At 53.6% G+C, this 17895-nt stretch overlaps 1 protein-coding gene across 1 annotated transcript in view; it reads left to right on the top strand.

The window, feature by feature from the left end:
• Positions 1–17275, top strand: part of Trpv4 (transient receptor potential cation channel subfamily V member 4) — a 29879-nt gene extending 12604 nt beyond the window's left edge. The window contains 15 exon segments of the mRNA XM_048342797.1: positions 847–1019; positions 5248–5400; positions 5844–5984; positions 7073–7371; positions 8395–8574; positions 9999–10157; positions 10409–10501; positions 10742–10815; positions 11476–11641; positions 11824–11890; positions 12996–13094; positions 13097–13311; positions 15175–15302; positions 15642–15763; positions 16614–17275. Coding sequence (XP_048198754.1) covers positions 847–1019; positions 5248–5400; positions 5844–5984; positions 7073–7371; positions 8395–8574; positions 9999–10157; positions 10409–10501; positions 10742–10815; positions 11476–11641; positions 11824–11890; positions 12996–13094; positions 13097–13311; positions 15175–15302; positions 15642–15763; positions 16614–16771 — 2227 coding nt within the window. The 3' untranslated portion in view covers positions 16772–17275.
• The last annotated feature ends 620 nt before the right edge of the window (positions 17276–17895 follow it).

Genomic DNA, 17895 nt, shown 5'->3' with positions numbered 1-17895 from the left:
ATCCACAGTGACACACCCAAGATGTGCATCTGAATGATACACATCTTTCCACTTGCCAAATCCATCCTTCCCTCATTCACTCATTCAAACACATATCTGCACATCTACCTGCCTGTCCTTTATCTATCCAGCCATCTGGGCAGCCATTCAACCAACTTTCCATCCATCTGCCATTTATTTCTCCAACTGTCTCTTCATCCTCCAGTTTCCTCTCTGTTGCTATTCCTTCAGCTATTCAGAAAATATGAATTCTAATCTTTTTTTAGAATTAATTCTAAAATTCTAATTAATTAGAATCAATTCTAAGTCTACACGTCTAATAGTTGGATGCCTGCCTGCCTTCCATTCTTCATCCTTTTTGTCCTCTTTCCCTCCCCATCTCTTTTCCCCTTTCTTTTTTCTAACCATTCTTTTTTTTTTTTGGTCAGTCCTGGGCTGTGAACTCAGGGCCTGAGCACTGTCCCTGGCTTCTTTTTTGCTCAAGGCTAGCACTCTGCCACTTGAGCCACAGCGCCACTTCTGGCCATTTTCTGTATATGTGGTGCTGAGGAATCGAACCTCATGTATACGAGGCAAGCACTCTTGCCACTAGGCCATATTCCCAGCCTTTTTCTAACCATTCTTTCATTTAGAGGCTGGCTGTCCATTAGTTCATCTACTTAGTCACTCATTTATCCATCCATCCATCCATCCATCCATCCAAGCTGGCCATAACCCCCCACTGTGACCACCTCCCCTAGCATCACCTATCCCCTGAGCATCCACGGACCACCCCCTCTAGGTGCTAAGGCCGTGGACAGTGGGTCCACAGGGAATGTGCCCCCTCCCATCCCCCTCTTCCTTTAGGAAGCAGCCTCAGAGCCCCAAAGCTCCGGCCCCACAGCCACCCCCCATCCTCAAGGTCTTCAACCGGCCCATCCTCTTTGACATCGTGTCCCGGGGCTCCACCACTGACCTGGATGGGCTGCTCCCCTACTTGCTGACCCACAAGAAGCGCCTGACGGACGAGGAGTTCCGGGGTGAGTCAGCAGGAGGGCCTGGTGGGGGACCTGCTAGGGCGGGGGGAAACCTGGCATTGCCGGGGGGGGGGGCTTTCCCTCAGTATTGCCTCTTGAGTTAGTAGATTGAAGAGCACTGGACAGGGAGTCTGGTCCTGTGTGTCCTTTGCCATGCTACTTAACCCCTCTGGTTCCTCATCCCCCCACCCCAGCCTTTATTCATTTGGCATGTCCTTACCTATATAAAGGTAGAGTAAATAACAGTCTGTCTGCTCACGTGGGTTCAAGTCCCAACTCTGCACTGGAGGAATGTGTCTTGTAAACTGGACAAGAATAGTAAAGGCATAGTCCTGGTTTGGACAGAGATCACTCTAGAGTGTTGAGTACAGGGCAGCCCCCTCCACTCAGGTCCTGGTGTCCCAGCTCCCAGGGTCCTCCGGCCTAAAGTTCCACCGCCCCCACCCAGCACCCGCTTTATCCCAGAGAATTCAGCCTCCAGTCCCGGCTGTGACGCCCCCAGTCCCAGGACACAGCTTCCTCCGCTGCCTACACCTCACCTGTCACTCCCAGAGTGTGTTGGGGGTGTGGCTCAGCAGGAGAGCACCAGTTCAGAGAACAAGGAAGCCAGGCCAGTACAGGGTCTTAAGTTCAAACCCCAGTACCTGCAGAAAAAAAGAAAGAAAGAAAGAAGTAGCTCCTGAAGGCCAGCTGAGGCTGGTCTGTGGTAGGATCAAGAGACCCTTTTTTTGAGACTTCAAATCAGATACTCTATGGTTCATTTCACATAGACTTGATTGATTCTTGTTTTCTTTTGGCAATATTAGGGTTTGAACTCAGGGCCTTGTGCTTGCTATGCAGGGTGCTCTGTCACTTGAACCATGTTTCCAGCTTGATTCTAGTTTTAAAATATTAATTTAGGGCTGGGAATGTGGCTGAGTGGTGAAGTGTTTCAAGTACTGGGTTTGATTCCTCAGCACCACATAAATAGAAAAAGCAGGAAATGGTGCTGTGGCTCAAGTGGTAGAGTGCTAGCCTTGAGGAAAAGAAGCTCAAAGACAGTGACCAAGCCCTGAGTTCAAGCCCCATGACCAACAGCAACAACAAAAGAGTACATTTCTTTGTCATTTCTTTTTGGACAGTGTTTCTCTCTCTCTCTCTCTCTCTCTCTGCTTTTCCCCTCCCCTCCCCCCACAAGTTGTCTAGCTCATTTTCAACAAAGTGTCCAGTGAGAACCACTGCTGCATTAGTTCACCCTTTGGGACAGTGCCCAGGCCCTGAGTTCAAGTCCAGGATTGGCAAATTTCTTTTTCTAATTTTGTTTATTTTATATAATATACATTATATAAACTATATATCTTTTATTAAATTTTTGCCAATGAATCTGATTCTTAACCCAAAACGACAGTGCAATATCTTTGGGTCTATTAGTAGGTCATTATTTATATATAAAAAAATTAAGCTGGGCTCTCACCTGTAATCCTAACTACACAGGAGGCTGAGAACTAAGAATCAATCATGAGTTGAAGTCAGCCCAGGCAGAAAAGTCTGTGAGACTCTTATCTCTTATCTTATCTTATTAATCAGCAAAAGGCTGGAAGTGGCAGTGTGGCTCAAGTGGAAGACTGCCAGCCTTGAGTGAAAAAGCCAAGCAAGAGCATGAGGCCTTGAGTTCAAGCCCCAGCAAAAACAAAATAAAAAATCATATTAATTTGTGGTGCTGAGCCAGCCATGTCTGCTTCATTTGGGGCCACAGTCCGGGATCTATGGGGACTTGGGGGGCTTTCCTGACCTCAGTACTTCATTGGTGGTTGCAGCCATGCCCTGACCTTTCCACCTGGGCCTCACCTAAGTTCCTGGACTGACTTGTGTTCATAATTGTGTGTTTATTTGTGCAAACAGGTCCCATTAATTGTGTGGGCCTTAGGCTCCACAGAACCTGTCCCTGGTCCCTGCCTGTTTTTATGTCTAGGGGCGAATGATTCCATCTGATTTTCAGGGGTGCCAGGGGCCCTCCCTCCTCCCTCCCTCCCTCCTCTTGTTTGGCTGTGGGCAATTTACCATCCCTCCCCAGGTCCTGTAGCCAGGCTACTCCGCCACCTGGTGGTCATCCCCAGGACTGCATGTGACGCTGGCGGTCTCCAGCCCAACCCAGGGTCTGGTCCCACTTGGGGATGGTTTTTTGTTTGTTTACCTCAGCAAATGGTTACTGGACACCTACCAAGTGTCAGGCTCTGAGAGGCAGGGAGTGGGCAATAACTAATTGAGTGGGGCAGATGGCACCCTGACCTCACATTGACCACAATAAGCTCCTAAGCGGAAGTGGTATTTTTCAACTACAGATATAAACTGAAGGAGTATTAACAAGAGACTACATTAGAGGAGTTACACTAGTCAGGACAATTCCAGGAAGGCTGCCCGGATGAGGCAACCCACATTGGAGTTGACGCTGAGTGTGTTCCATTAGCCAGGTGGAAAGAGGAGTGAGGAGTGTTTTGGATTAGGTAGAGGGAGGTGGGATGGCATGTGCAAAGGACCTGTGGCTCTCTATGATAGGAGTCATACTTCTTAGGTTATTGTGGCTGCTGTGTAGAAAGAGTATGGAGAAAGGGCAGAAAGGCTAGGGGAAAACTAGGAAGGTGTTTTAAGGCATTTTGGACCAGGATGGTAGCAGCAGAGATAGAAAAATAGCAGAGCATGCTAGAGGTCAGCTTGAGGGAGAAAGGAAAACAAGGATGGCACCAAGGTTTTTGGCTAGGTGTGAGCTCCATCCTCCCCCCAAGGACACATGTATAACGGGGAGTGAGCTTGGGAGGGAAAGATGGGGGTGGGGTGTGGAGAGCCAGGATTTGTCTGACTACAGAAAACATTGATAAAATGGTTCAACCCTGCCTTGAAGCCACAGCTGTCGTGTCTGGGGTCTCCAGAGTCCCCAGGGGCCTTGGCCAGGCTGGGAGGCAGCCCCCTTACACACCTGGGACATTGAACATCATTAATCATCCAAGAAACTGTTAGCTAGTGTTGCCATGGGGCTGGGCGCCAGGGTACTGCAGGAAGCAGATGAGGAATGAGGCTGTCTAAGAAACCCCACTCCTGGGGGGCTGGGGCTGGAGGCCAGGTCCTCACCACGCTTTCCAGCCCTCCCTGCTGGTTACTGGCATCTGGGGAAATGGCAGGAGAGTAGCTGCTCCAGGAATATTTATTCAGGGCTCCTATCTGCCTAGTATCAGGCTAATCAACAACCACTGATTCCTCTATTGACTTCTCTGCATAAGGGCACATTTGTCTTCATTGAACTAGAGAGGAAACCAAGCTGAGAAAGGGGCGCATGGCTGTCGGACGCAAAGCCAGAACTTGAACCCCAAGATGAGCTGCTCCCCTTTGTGCCATTCCCGTGTCCCCAGCAAGATTCATGCCCTAGGTCTGACTCACAGGACAATTTTCTTTCAAAGTAAAAATGAACTACTGTAACCCAAGAAATAATTACAAGAGAAAGAAATTTGCAAAGGGCTGTTGGCAAGCACTAATGAGAGGCATAAAGGACCCATTAGTCCAACTTCATAAGGGGGCCTAGTGCAGATGGAACCATTTCTGCATTTATTGGCCCCCCAAACCTGCCTCTGCTCTTTCTAAGGTGACTCCACATCCTGTGCCAATTTGTTCCCTCTCTGGGGACTTGTGGGCACTCGTATAACTGTTTGCTGGGAAAAGACTCCTGTGTATCTTGTTTTTAGAGCCCACAGTTCCCACGAGCAGAATAAAGGCTCTGAGAAGTCCTGCAGTGTGGAAGTAATGGCTCACTGCTCCCCACCCCCCACCCTCAGGGGCTCATACAAGCTAGGCAGGCATTCTGCCACAGGACGGCTATATTTTGCCTGGCTGACTTTGCTTAACCCTGCTTTATCATTGATTTGATTCCAAAGCCCTTGAAAAATTGCCCCAAATGTGGTCTAGTGGCCATGCTTTTAATCCCAGCACTTGAGATGCTGGCTGATTAAGATTTTGAGGCCAGCCTGAGTGACATGCTGTCATGGTAAAAATCTCACTCACCCCCCCTCCCCAATTTGATTAAGTAGCAATATATGGGCTGTGGCATCCAACATATGAAAGCGGGCAGAGGAACCAGCCCAGAGACAAACATGGAGCCTGACGAGGCCCCCAGCTCTGCTTCCAGCCCACTGCTCTGTGCCCACGCTACCCAGCAGGTCAAGACTAGGGTTAAGGCCTGCTTCTTCCTATCCATCTTTTCCAGAACCATCCACGGGGAAGACCTGCCTGCCCAAGGCCCTGCTGAACTTGAGCAACGGCCGCAATGACACCATCCCTGTGCTGTTGGACATCGCTGAGCGCACTGGCAACATGCGAGAATTCATCAACTCACCCTTCCGAGACATCTACTACCGAGGTGCACTGGCCCGCCAATGCAAGGACGGATGACGTGAGGACGGCTGATGGGCGGATGGCTGGCAATGGAGGAAGGATGGGTGGATGGATGGATGGATGGATGGATGATGGGAGGATGGATAGAAGAGCAAATGGAAGGATGGATGGGTGAATGGATGAATTAGAGGAGCCTGTGCATCTGAAAAGTTCTCACCTTTAGGGGTTCATTCTCCTTTGAACTTGAGGTTCTACTTTACAACGTAGCAGATCTAGGGCTTCAAACACCCTAAATTTAAAATCCTGGTGAATGTCTAAACCCCTGGTTGTTGCCTTCCAGTGTTGCTGAGTCTCCTCTGTGGCTCGCCCCTCCATTTCCACATTCTGTGCCTGCTCTGTACCCTGAAGTAGGCCTGGCTGGGTCCCTGCCTGCCAGGGCCCTGGATGCCTGTTTCTCCTCACCCCCAGGCCAGACCGCCCTGCACATCGCCATCGAGCGCCGGTGCAAGCACTACGTGGAGCTGCTTGTGGCTCAGGGGGCGGACGTGCACGCGCAGGCTCGCGGACGCTTCTTCCAGCCAAAGGACGAGGGGGGCTACTTCTACTTTGGTGAGGAGGGGCCTGCTGGGCACCCCAGGAGCAAGTAGGGGGTGCGAGATGCGGGGTGCCGCTTCAAATCTGTCACCCTGGTCACTCCTTAAATGCCCCAGACCCAGATCCACCTTGGGGCACAGCTGCAGGGGGCCTTGTTGGGGAGCCAGAGCCTCGGACAGGGAAGCTCTAGAGAGAACTTGGAGTCAGGCCCTAGGTTCCAGATCCTCACTCCTGCTACTTCCCTGAGCCTCAGCTTCCCTAGCTGCATGGTGGGGTTTGGGAGATCCCCGAGGGCTGTGTGTGTACTCACACATTCCCGTGCAAGTCCCTTAGTCTCACTTATGCCAGCACCAAGCCTGTTTGGCATAACTGGGCCCGTGAAATATCCTGTCACCCCTGCTTATTACACACGTTATGTGGTGCTAAAATCCAAGTCCCACAGCAATTCCACTAGGCCCACACAGCCTCCTACACCCAGGGCCACGCCCCAAGAAGCCCTGCTCCACGGCCAAATGAGCCACAGGGGCCACATCCCCAGGCAGCCTCACCCCAGGAGCCAGGTCCAACGGGCTAATCCCCAAAGGAACCACGCCCTCACAGACCACACCCAAATTAACCTCACCTACTTGGACCACACCCACAGAGACCACGCCCAGCACCGACCCACAGCCGGTGGCCACACCCACAGAGACCATGTCCTCCCCAAGCCACACCCACTCAGGTCACACCTACAGAGGCCACGCCCAAATCATCACACCCGCCAAGGCCACGCCCATAGTGACCATGCCCCCACCAAGCCACACCCACAATGGCCACGCCCACAGACCACGCCCTCCACCAAGCCACACCCACGACGGCCATGCCCACACAGGCCACGCCCTCCGCCAAAGCCCCACCCACGGTGACCACGCCCCTAGGAAAGGCCACCCATAAACCAGGCCTGGAGAAGCTGCCCCCCGCGGGCGGAGCCCACGAACCGGTGGCCAGCTCCCCCGCCGCGGCAGAGGCTGCGGTCAGGGTGTCGGGACTCGCTCGCCGGGTCGCGGCAGAGTCCCCCCCACCGGCAGAGTCCCCCCCACCGACTGCCGCGCGCCCCACCCCAGGGGAGCTGCCGCTGTCGCTGGCCGCCTGCACCAACCAGCCGCACATCGTCAACTACCTGACGGAGAACCCGCACAAGAAGGCCGACATGCGGCGGCAGGACTCCCGCGGCAACACGGTGCTGCACGCGCTCGTGGCCATCGCCGACAACACGCGCGAGAACACCAAGTTCGTCACCAAGATGTACGACCTGCTGCTGCTCAAGTGCGCCCGCCTCTTCCCGGACAGCAACCTGGAGGCCGTGCTCAACAACGACGGCCTGTCGCCCCTCATGATGGCCGCCAAGACCGGCAAGATCGGGGTGAGGTGTCCCCGCGCACGCGCATGACAGGGCCAGCGCCCACGCCCCCAGGCGATTTTCACCCAGAGCCCCGCCCCTCCCCTGCCCTCCCCTGACCAGCCTGCCCCTCCACGGGTCAGGATCACCCACTAACCAAAGGCACAGTCCCAGGGTCCCAGCCCCTCCATCCTCCCCTCTCTGCGCCTCACAGCCCAGCATCTGGAGACCATTTCCCAATCTCAGACTCACTGACGTGGTAGGCTGGCCTGCCTGTGCACGGGGGGACAAGCCACACACTCGCAATGACCCAAAGTGTGCAAGACTCTGTGTTGTGGGGGGGAAGGCGGGGGGGGGGAGGGGGGGGGAAACATCACCCTGACTGAGAGCCAAGCTGGGAGCACCAGCCAGGTGCTGGTGGCTCTCACCTGTAATCCTAGCTATTCAAACTTGAGATCTGAAGGCTGTGGTGTGAAGCCAGCCCAGGAAAGCAAGTCCATGAGACTTGTATCTCCAATTAGCCATCAAAAACCCAGAAGTGAGGCCATGGCTCAAGTGGTAGAGCACCAGCCTTGAGCACAAAAGCTCAGGGGCACATCTAGGCCCTGAGTTGAAGCCCCAGTACCAACACACATACAAAATATACAGCAACCTGACTGAAGTGGTAAAGCACCTATCTAGCAAGCATGAGGCCAACTAAGCACACACACACACAAAAAGAAAAACATACAGCCACCATTTAAAAAATCACATTGATACCAAGGTCTTTAGACACTACATGAAGCCCGTGTTTAAATTCTGATGTCGCCTTATGCTACACCACCCTGGGCACATCCCACAGTTTCCCATGTGCAAGCCTAGGGTAGTAGAGTGGTCATAGGATCCTTGTGATCACAACCATTCTATTAAGATGGAGTGACTGCTGCTTTGCTCTTATGAAGAGCACGGTGGCTTCTCTCTCATCCTGGTCTCTGAGCACCGCTGATCCCTCTCACCCCACCCCACCCCTCCCCTGTGAGGGGCTGAGGGTGGCCCTTCCCTTGGCAGATCTTCCAACACATCATACGGCGGGAGGTGACAGATGAGGACACGCGGCACCTGTCTCGCAAGTTCAAGGACTGGGCGTATGGGCCTGTGTACTCCTCACTCTATGACCTCTCCTCCCTGGACACCTGTGGGGAGGAGGCCTCTGTGCTGGAGATCCTGGTGTACAACAGCAAGATCGAGGTGGGCACAAGGGTAGAGAGAGGGGGCAGCAGAAGTAGGGATGTGGCCTCTGCAACCCCTCCTCCCCAAAGTGAGGCTTTGTGGGTGCAACAGGAGGTGCCAACGAAGCACCTAGAACTGTGTCCAGCACTTAGGAAAATGAGCAAGGCTGGTGGGAAGAAAGGCAAGGAGAGACCAGTTGGGATCCTGGCTCAGTCTCAACTGTGTGACTCAGGATGAGCAGCTCAGCCTCTCAGGGAGTCTGTCAGCCTCCTCAGTTATAACCTGGGGAGAAGGCTAATCCTCTAGAGATGTCAGGACCAAATGAGGTATTTTAAAACAGTCTGGCACGAGTAAATACTAGATGTCAGCTGTTATTATTAGTGGTCATTGTGTGATATTCTGGAGGCTCTTCTTTTTTCACGTGGTATTTTATGAACATCTTTTTGGGTCATTAAGTATTTGTGGGTTGTTTTTTTTTTGTTTTTTTGTTTTTTTTTTTTGGCCAGTCCTGGGCTTGGACTCATGGCCTGAGCACTGTCCCTGGCTTCCTTTTGCTCAAGGCTAGCACTCTGCCACTGAGCCACAGCGCCACCTCTGGCCGTTTTTTGTATATGTGGTGCTGGGGAATTGAACCCAGGGCCTTATGTATACAAGGCCCTAGGCCATATCCCCAGCCCCGGTCATTAAGTATTTGTCATAAGTGTGCCACACCTTGATGCGGTTCCTGCCTCTGACCATGAAGAATAGTCCACAATAGCATTGCCACATGAACCCAGCAAGTCATCTGGCAGATTCTGCAGAGACAGGGCTGAGAATGCAGAAGAGGGGAGCAGATGTGAGTGGCTCCCCTCCATCTCTGCCCCACAGCTTCCTGGCTCTGGCTTCTTCTGTAGAATCTTACTTCCCTCATCCAACTTGATGTAGACTGGGGCTTGTAGGTTTAGACTCCCTCAGTGCAAGCTGATTGGTTACTTTCATCTACCCAGGGAACTATACAGAGTGCTATTGTGTAGAGCTCAATTATTGATGTCTGCTCTGGGCCCAGAATTGGAGAATTGTGACAAGCCAATCATTTATCATTTTCAGACCAGGAATTTATAACTTTAGCAAGTTTTGCAGATTATTTTTACTGCCAGTAGCCCAGTACAACCTGCAGGTTGGAATTTGAGGATCATTTGAGGACATGGATGTTCTTGGAAGGCTTTTCCAGCTCTGGTTCTACAGTGCTGGTATAGGGTGAAAGGGCAAATTGAGGCAGATTTGGCTGGAACCACGAATACTGAGCCCAGAAGTTTGGGGCTGATTCTGAATATATTATCAGTTCTTTCCCTGCAAATTCTCAGGTGTATCTGGAAAACAGGTTGGGAAGGAAGAGCCCAGGGCACAGAGGGTGGGAAGGCATGTTGGACATCAAGAAGATGTCCTCACCCTGCCCCTCATAGAACCGTCACGAGATGCTGGCTGTGGAGCCCATCAATGAGCTGTTACGGGACAAGTGGCGCAAGTTCGGGGCAGTGTCCTTCTACATCAATGTGGTCTCCTACCTGTGTGCCATGGTCATCTTTACCCTCACTGCCTACTACCAGCCGTTAGAGGGCACTGTGAGTGCACAGGAGCCGGTGGGGAGCTGGGATGGGAACTAGGCTAGGCCAGGGCTGGAGTTCCTCCTCCCCTCCCCCCAGGGTCTAGAGAAGCATGGGGACAAGTGGGGTAAGGTGACCCCATATCCAGGGCAACCCTGAGCTAGGAGGAGGCTGCACAGGATCCAGATGTTCAGGCCATTGGGTGACACCTGGATCTGGGGGCAGAAGTTGGAGGGGCAGGTGAAGACTTGGCATGCCTGCTTCCCCAGCCTCCCTACCCTTACCTTACCACGGCGGACTACCTGCGGCTGGCTGGGGAGATCCTCACGCTCTTCACAGGCATCCTGTTCTTCTTCACCAATGTGAGTCTCAATGTGAGGCCCTATCACTCCTATATCACTCCCCTCCACCTGCTTCTCCAGCCCCGAGTCCTCCTCTCCGCTCCTTCCTCCTTTCCTAGCAACCAATGCCTCATGCTCTTTCCTCTGCCCTACATGCTGTCTCCCTCCCTTCTACCCCTTCCTCTTCTCTTCCCCTCTCTTCCCCCACTTGACCCCTCTCCCTGGCTCCACTACTGCCACAGGCTTCCTCCCCTCTTCCAGATCAAAGACTTGTTCATGAAGAAATGCCCCGGTGTCAATTCTCTCTTCATCGATGGCTCCTTCCAGCTGCTCTAGTGAGTAGAGGTCCTGGGGCAGCAGCCTTTGGGTGAGGGTGGTCATTCAGAATGTGAGGAGTGAATTCATCCAAGTGGGAAACCCTGATCTAAAGTCAGGGCAAGGCCAAGGTCAGGCAATAAGTAAGGTTTCCTGGCTAAGCAAATTCTCGGGTTCCTGGGGAGTTACGGTAAACACCAGGGATTGAAGTAATCTTAACTTCTTATGCTGGAGATTGATTGCTAATGTCTGCCTGGCATGCCAGGGTTGAGAATGTTGAGACTTCTTGTGTTGTATACTTGAAGTTGGCTGTGATTGACTAATGATGTCTGCCTGGGGCACAGGACATGTGTGCTACATCTATTCCATTCCTGTAGCAGTAGAGAGTGATGAAATCCACTTAGCAATAAAATCTGCACTGAATGCCACCAAATCCTTCTGCAGCAATTCCAAGGAGTATCACTTCGGGCCAATACACACACTTTAATTACTTATTATGTGACCATTTTAAGGGGCTGCTGAGAAACCCAGCTAATGTACTTTGCCTCTGTTCTGGGGGGCCTAGAAGATAATTGGGATGACCTAGTATTATGGAGGACCTGGGAACACATCTCACCTTCCAGAGCCTCATTGTCCCTTCTCTCTCTTCTGTCCCTGTGGTGGTCTCTGCTGCCCCGTAGCTTCATCTATTCTGTGCTGGTGATAGTCTCTGCAGCGCTCTACCTGGCGGGGATCGAGGCCTACCTGGCTGTGATGGTCTTTGCGCTGGTCCTGGGCTGGATGAATGCCCTTTACTTCACCCGGGGGCTGAAGCTGACTGGGACCTATAGCATCATGATCCAGAAGGTACAGGGCAGGGCCCTGTGGACGCAGGTGTCCTGAGGGCAGTGGTAGTCACCATGTGTGGGTCTTGTGTGTCTGCAGGCCTGACAATATGGGCTCTGTGGGGGCAGCTCACATGGTCTGGAGGAGTAGGGAAAACAAGCCATGTCTCCTCTTTGCCTCCACAACCCTACTGGGGTCTTTAGATCCTCTTCAAGGACCTGTTCCGCTTCCTGCTTGTCTACTTGCTCTTCATGATCGGCTATGCCTCAGGTGAGTGCTGGGTGCTGGGTGGCCAGCAGAACAGGCACAAGGCCTAGAGCAGTAGCAATCCCGGACTGAGGACAGTGGCAGCCCTGGTGTGTGCCAGGCCCAGGGTGCTTCTGTCCTTGCCTTGGTCAGTTCTCCTGGCAAGTCTGTTTCCCCTTTTACATATTAGGAACCTGAGGCTGGGTGTTGGTGGCTCACACCTGTAGATACCCAGGAGGCTGAGATCTGAGGTTCATGGTTCAAAGCCAGTCCAGGCAGGAAAGCCCGTGTGACTCTTATCTCCAATTAACCAGCAAAAAGCCACAAGTAAAGCTGTGGCTCAAGTGGTAAGGACTAGCCTTGAGTAAAAGAGCTAAGGGACGGCACTCAGGCTATGAATTCAAGTCCTACTCTACATATACCCACAACACACACACACACACACACACACACACACACACACACACGAAACTGAAGCATAGAGAGGTCCAAGTTCCAAAGTTAGCCATTAATCTAAAGGCAGCCACCAGGAAATAAATGGCTTCAAACAACCATTTATTTCTATTGCTTGTGGGTGACTGGTGAGTCTGGGTGGCCATGCTGACCCGGGCCAGGTATGGCTCATCTCAAGCAGCTCCATGTCTGAGATGCTGCTCCGCCTCGCTTGGCCTCACAAGAGACCTGGCTCTCTCCCTTGTCCTCCAGCTAGCAAGCTTGTTCTTATGTGAGCGTAAGGATTTCTAGAAGGTGAGCAGAAGTACTCAAACCCAGTACCTGGTATGGGATCTTTGCTGTCCCACTGTATTAGCCAAGGCAAGTCCAAGGCCAGCCCTGACTGAGGGGGCAGAAGAGGACTCCGGTTCCTGTGGGAGAGGCTAGAAAGCACTGAAGAACCATGGGTAAAGGCCTAGCACCCACATGATGCCACACTGGAGCATGCTGGGACTCCAGTGGCTTAGGGCCATGAGGGAAGACACCACAAAGACTGACAAAGCCCACAGGGCTGGTCCCTGAGGAGCTGCCCTCTTCTGTCTGTGCCCCATGTTTGGTGGGGATGTCACCTGGTGTTGCTTGGCGTCTCAGCTCGTGTCCACATGCTCAGCGAAGGCCACCCTGGTCCCTCCCGCAGCCCTGGTCTCCCTCCTGAACCCATGTGCCAACATGAAGGTGTGCAGCGAGGACCAGACCAACTGTACAGTGCCCACGTACCCATCCTGCCGTGACAGCGAGACTTCAGCGCCTTCCTCCTGGACCTCTTCAAGCTGACCATTGGCATGGGCGACCTCGAGATGTTGAGCAGCACCAAGTACCCTGTGGTCTTCATCATCCTGCTCGTCACCTACATCATCCTCACCTTCGTGCTTCTGCTCAACATGCTCATCGCCCTCATGGGGGAGACGGTGGGCCAGGTGTCCAAGGAGAGCAAGCACATCTGGAAGTTGCAGGTGAGGCCCAGGGCCACCATCTTCCACATCTCCCCAGATCGGATTCCTCTGCCTTGTTACTCTGTGAGCCACCCTGCCTCCATTTCCCCATCCCTAAAGCTGTCTATGCCCTGGCAATTCCTGGTGAATTTGGGGAGATAGGGGACCTCTTGGTTTGACCAGCAGCCATGGTCTCAGATGTTTGGTCCCAGCTCACAAGACCCAGATGGCCCTGCCCACAGCGACTGCATGACCTCTGCCATCATAGTACATGCTCACTGCCCTAGTCCAGTTTGAGTTGCTGCAACAAAATGCCTGAGATGCTGGGCACTGGTGGCTCACGCCTGTAATCCCAGCTACTCAGGAGGCTGAGATCTGAGGATCGTGGTTGGAAGCCAGCCCCAGCAGAAAAGTTTGTGAGAGTCTTATCTACAATTAATGACCAGAAAACCAGAAATGGTACTGTGGCTCAAAGTGGTAGAATGCTAGCCTTGAGAAAAAGAAGCTCAGGAATGACACCCAGGCCCTGAATTCAAGCCCAGGGCCAAAACAAAACAAACAAACAAAAAAACCTCAAAACAAAACAAAAAAAAACAAAAACCCTAAAACCCAAGGCCTTACCTCAAAAACAACTAATGCAAAAAAAAGCCCTGGAGGTGTGGTGGCTTAACAGTAGAGCACCTGCCTAGCAAGCCAGAGATTTTGAGTTCAAGGCCCAGAAAAAGAAAATAAAAAAGAATAGAGGTTTATTTGGCTCACAGTTTCAGAGGCTGGGGCGTCCAAGAGCATGGCGCTGCGTCTGGTGAGGGCCTTGTGCTGTGCTTGCTACACAGGGGCTCTGTCACTTGCGCCACTCTGCCAGCTCCCTCCTCTTCTGTAAAGCCACTAATGCCATCACGATGACCTCATCTAACCCTAATAGCTTCCCAAAGCCCCTCCCCTCCAGATGCCATTGGCGTGAACTGGGGGCTTGTTCCTGGCATGTGAACTTTGCTTTGTTAGAACTACTTAATACATTTAATTTTTATTTCCTCTTTATGTCATACTCAGTGTGAAGGAAGCCATGCCAGTCTGCTCTTTACCCACACAGCTTACTTTCTGGGACCTCAGTTTCTCCTCTGGGCACTACTCATAGGATGCAAACTGGCGGCCTGTGGACTAGGGCTGACCAGCAAAGCATCACTTTGGGTTCTTGTTTTTGTTTTTTAAGATTCAGGATTTTGTTTTGTGGATTGTGGGGCTTGAACTAAGAGGCCTGAGCACTTTCTTTTGCTCAAGGCTAGCACTCTACCACTTTGAGCTACAGCTCCATTTCTGGTTTTTGAGTGGTTAATTGGAGATAAGAGTCTCTTTCTGTCCAAGCTGGCTTCAAACTGTGATCCTCAGATCTCTGCCTCCTGAGTAGCTAGGATTATAGTGTGAGCCACCAGTGCCTGGACAAGATTAAGGCTTTTAAAATGAAGAAATGACACCTAGAAATCCAGATTTTTGGTCTTCTAGGGAAATCTGGGAGTATCAAGGGGGACCCGCTTCCTGGCAGCCCCTGGTGGGCCAGAGGAGAGGCAGCTGCCTCCTATGCAGGGCAACGAGCCCCTAGGTTGCTCCAGGCCTCGTCCTCCCTGGGGTTCCCGGGCTCCGCCCCTCCCTGGGGTTCCCTGGCCCCGCCCTCCCTGATTCCCTGGCTCCGCCCCTCCCTGGAGTTTCATAGCCCCGCCCTCCCTGTGATTCCCTTGCTCCGCCCCTCCCTGGGGTTCCCAGGCCCTACGCACCTGAGCCCCTTCTCTCAGTTGCGGTCCGGCCACCTGGCGGTGGGGTGAGTTTAGTTATCTGCCCGCCTGGCCCAGCACCGGGCATCTGCCATTGCCCTCGCCCTCCTCCCCGCAGTGGGCCACCACCATCCTGGACATCGAGCGCTCCTTCCCTGTGTTCCTGCGGAAGGCCTTCCGCTCCGGGGAGATGGTGACCGTGGGCAAGAGCTCGGACGGCACCCCAGATCGCAGGTGGTGCTTCAGGTGAGGCCGGGGCGTGGGCAGAACGGAGCTGCCCGAGCCCCCGTGCGTCCCCCCACCTCCCCAGTTCCACTGTGCTTTTCAACCCATTGCGACTTCCGGAGCCACTGAGGCCTGCTGGGCCCCGCCTGCGCTGCTCCCCAGGCGGCCTTCGGGAGGTAGCTTTACCTCCTCCAGCCTCCTGAGGCCCAAGTGCTCCCCAAAGCCTCGGCCGGTCCTGAGCCCCGAAGGGAAAGGGAGAGGAAGAAGCTGGGGACAATTCGCATCCAGTGAGACCCCGCCCTCGATTTCCATCCTGGGGGTGGGGTTCGCCTGAACCCCACCTCTGCTCTGGACCCCCAGGGTGGATGAGGTGAATTGGTCTCATTGGAACCAGAACTTGGGCATCATCAATGAGGACCCGGGCAAGAGCGAGACCTACCAGTACTACGGGCTCTCGCACACAGTGGGCCGCCTGCGGAGGGGTGAGTGGAGCCCAAGGCTTTCCTCCGCTGCTGGTAAATGTAGGGCACCTTGGCTTGGCTTTTCGCTTATGGTTAGTGCTCTACCGCGTGAGCCACACCTCCATTTCCAGCTTTTGGGCTGGTTAATTGAAGGAGGTTTGTGGATTGGTCTGCTCTGGGCTGGCTTTGAACCTGGATTCTCAGATCCCAGCTTCCTGAGTGGCTAAACTTACAGGCTTGGACCCAAGCATGGCTTGGTGGCTCACCTTGGCTCTCCTCTGGCCCCGCCTGCTGTGGCTGGAGCTGGCAGGAGGGGACAGGTGACCCTCCCGTAGGTCCACGATGGTGAAGTCTTTCCAGTTTGTCCACTAAACCTTTTGTTTGTGCTGGTCTCAGGACTTGGACTCAGGGCCTCACCCTCTCACTTGGCTGAAAACCCAAGGCTGATGCCCTACCACTTGAACCATTCTCTACTTTTTGGTTTCTTCTGCTGGCTAATCAGAGATAAGAATGTCAAGAGACTTTTCCTGGCTGGGCTGTCTTCGAACTGCAGTCCTCAGATCTCAGCCTCATAAGTAGCTAGGATTACAGACGGGAGACACCAGCGCCTAGCTTTTCCACAAAACCTTGAGTGGAAGACACACTGAGGGAGAAGACATGGGTGTGAGGGACGTTTTGATGTATGCTTAGTCCTGCTTTCTCCCTGCTCTGCTGTGCTCATCTGGGAGGGCTGCTGACCTCTCGGATCCTGTTTCTCGCTCTGTAAAGTAGACATAGCACCACCCCCCTTGCAACTGTAGAGCACTAGTACACAATGGTGCTCAATGTGTGCACACACCTCCAGCCCTAACATTTCCACGCTAATGCCCAGATCGTTGGTCCTCGGTGGTGCCCCGCGTGGTGGAGCTGAACAAGAACTCGAGCCCGGATGAGGTCGTGGTACCCCTGGACAACATGGGGAACCCCAACTGTGATGGCCACCTGCAGAGCTACCCCCCAAAGTGGAGGACTGAGGACGCCCCGCTGTAGTGGGTGTGGCAGCCCAGTCCGGTCCTTGCACCTGCCCTATTTGGTCCCTCTGCACTTCCCTGGCTGCTCCTGGGTGGCCCCTGAACCCTCCGGTGACCCCCCTCCCCCAGAGGTGAGGGCTGATGGAGATTCTGGGGTGGCCCCAGGACCCTCTGGTCCCCAGCTTTGCCACCTCCAAGGAAGGGGTCCCGGCTGGCTGTCTCACTCCCATGGAGTCACACAAGACCACGCAGGGCTGGGGCCTGGCCCCGCGCATCTCCGTTATTTATTGCTCTCAGGAAAGCTGCGCTGCTCGACTCGCATCCTGGCTGGAACCTGGAGGGGCCTCTGCCAGTCTCAGGTGCACACCAGCCAGGCCTCCACCCCAGCCAGCACCCCACCAGCATGGACATGTTGGATGGTTGGGGGCTTCACTGCAGCCTGGCCCTGGGGTCACCCTAGCCTTCTGTGCATCCTGTAGAGTGTCTGGCATCGTCGGTGCTCAATAAATGTTTGTCACAGATGGTGGAGGTGGAGGGGATGATGGTGGGGCGGGGCGAGGGTTTCCTTGTAGTTCCAGCTAGCGTGGCTTTTGGGGGTACCCTACCTCTACCTCCCACTTGAGCACCAGAGTGGGTTCTCATCCAGTTCTCTGGTGATCCTGAGTCACACAGCATGGTGGAGCCTGTCCCCCATCCCCTGAGCCAGGAGGGGCAGGGTCAGTGCCTTCCCTGAGGCTCTGAGACCCAGGAGGGGCTGGCCAGGGTGGAGCAGGCCTTGGTCTTCTTTCCCCACCTGGCCACAGCGTTACCCTTGTACTTGGGTGACTGGCTGTCCCGGGCTTGCTCAGAGGCATTGTGGCCACCTGGACCTTTCCTGGTGGGATCTGGAGACAGGGCAGACCTCTGCCTTGGGTGTCCTTGGATGGGGATAATGGAGGGAGAAAGGGAATGTGAAAGGTTCTAGAAAGCTCTGCATGAGACAAGAAGAGCTGACTTCTGGCCTTGCCTAAGGAAATGCTGAACTCCTGACTTGTGAAGATCGAGTGTTTCCTGGGCTTTTCAAAGCAGAGAGAACTGTGGCTGTATCCTTCCTCCCTCCCTTCCTCTCTCCCTGCCTTCCTCTCTCTCTCCCTTCCTCCCTCT

Source organism: Perognathus longimembris, chromosome 3, assembly GCF_023159225.1.
Source record: "Perognathus longimembris pacificus isolate PPM17 chromosome 3, ASM2315922v1, whole genome shotgun sequence".
NCBI lineage: Eukaryota > Metazoa > Chordata > Mammalia > Rodentia > Heteromyidae > Perognathus > Perognathus longimembris.
Note: the sequence above shows the minus strand (reverse complement) of the source record. Positions and strands in the feature narration are given on the sequence as shown.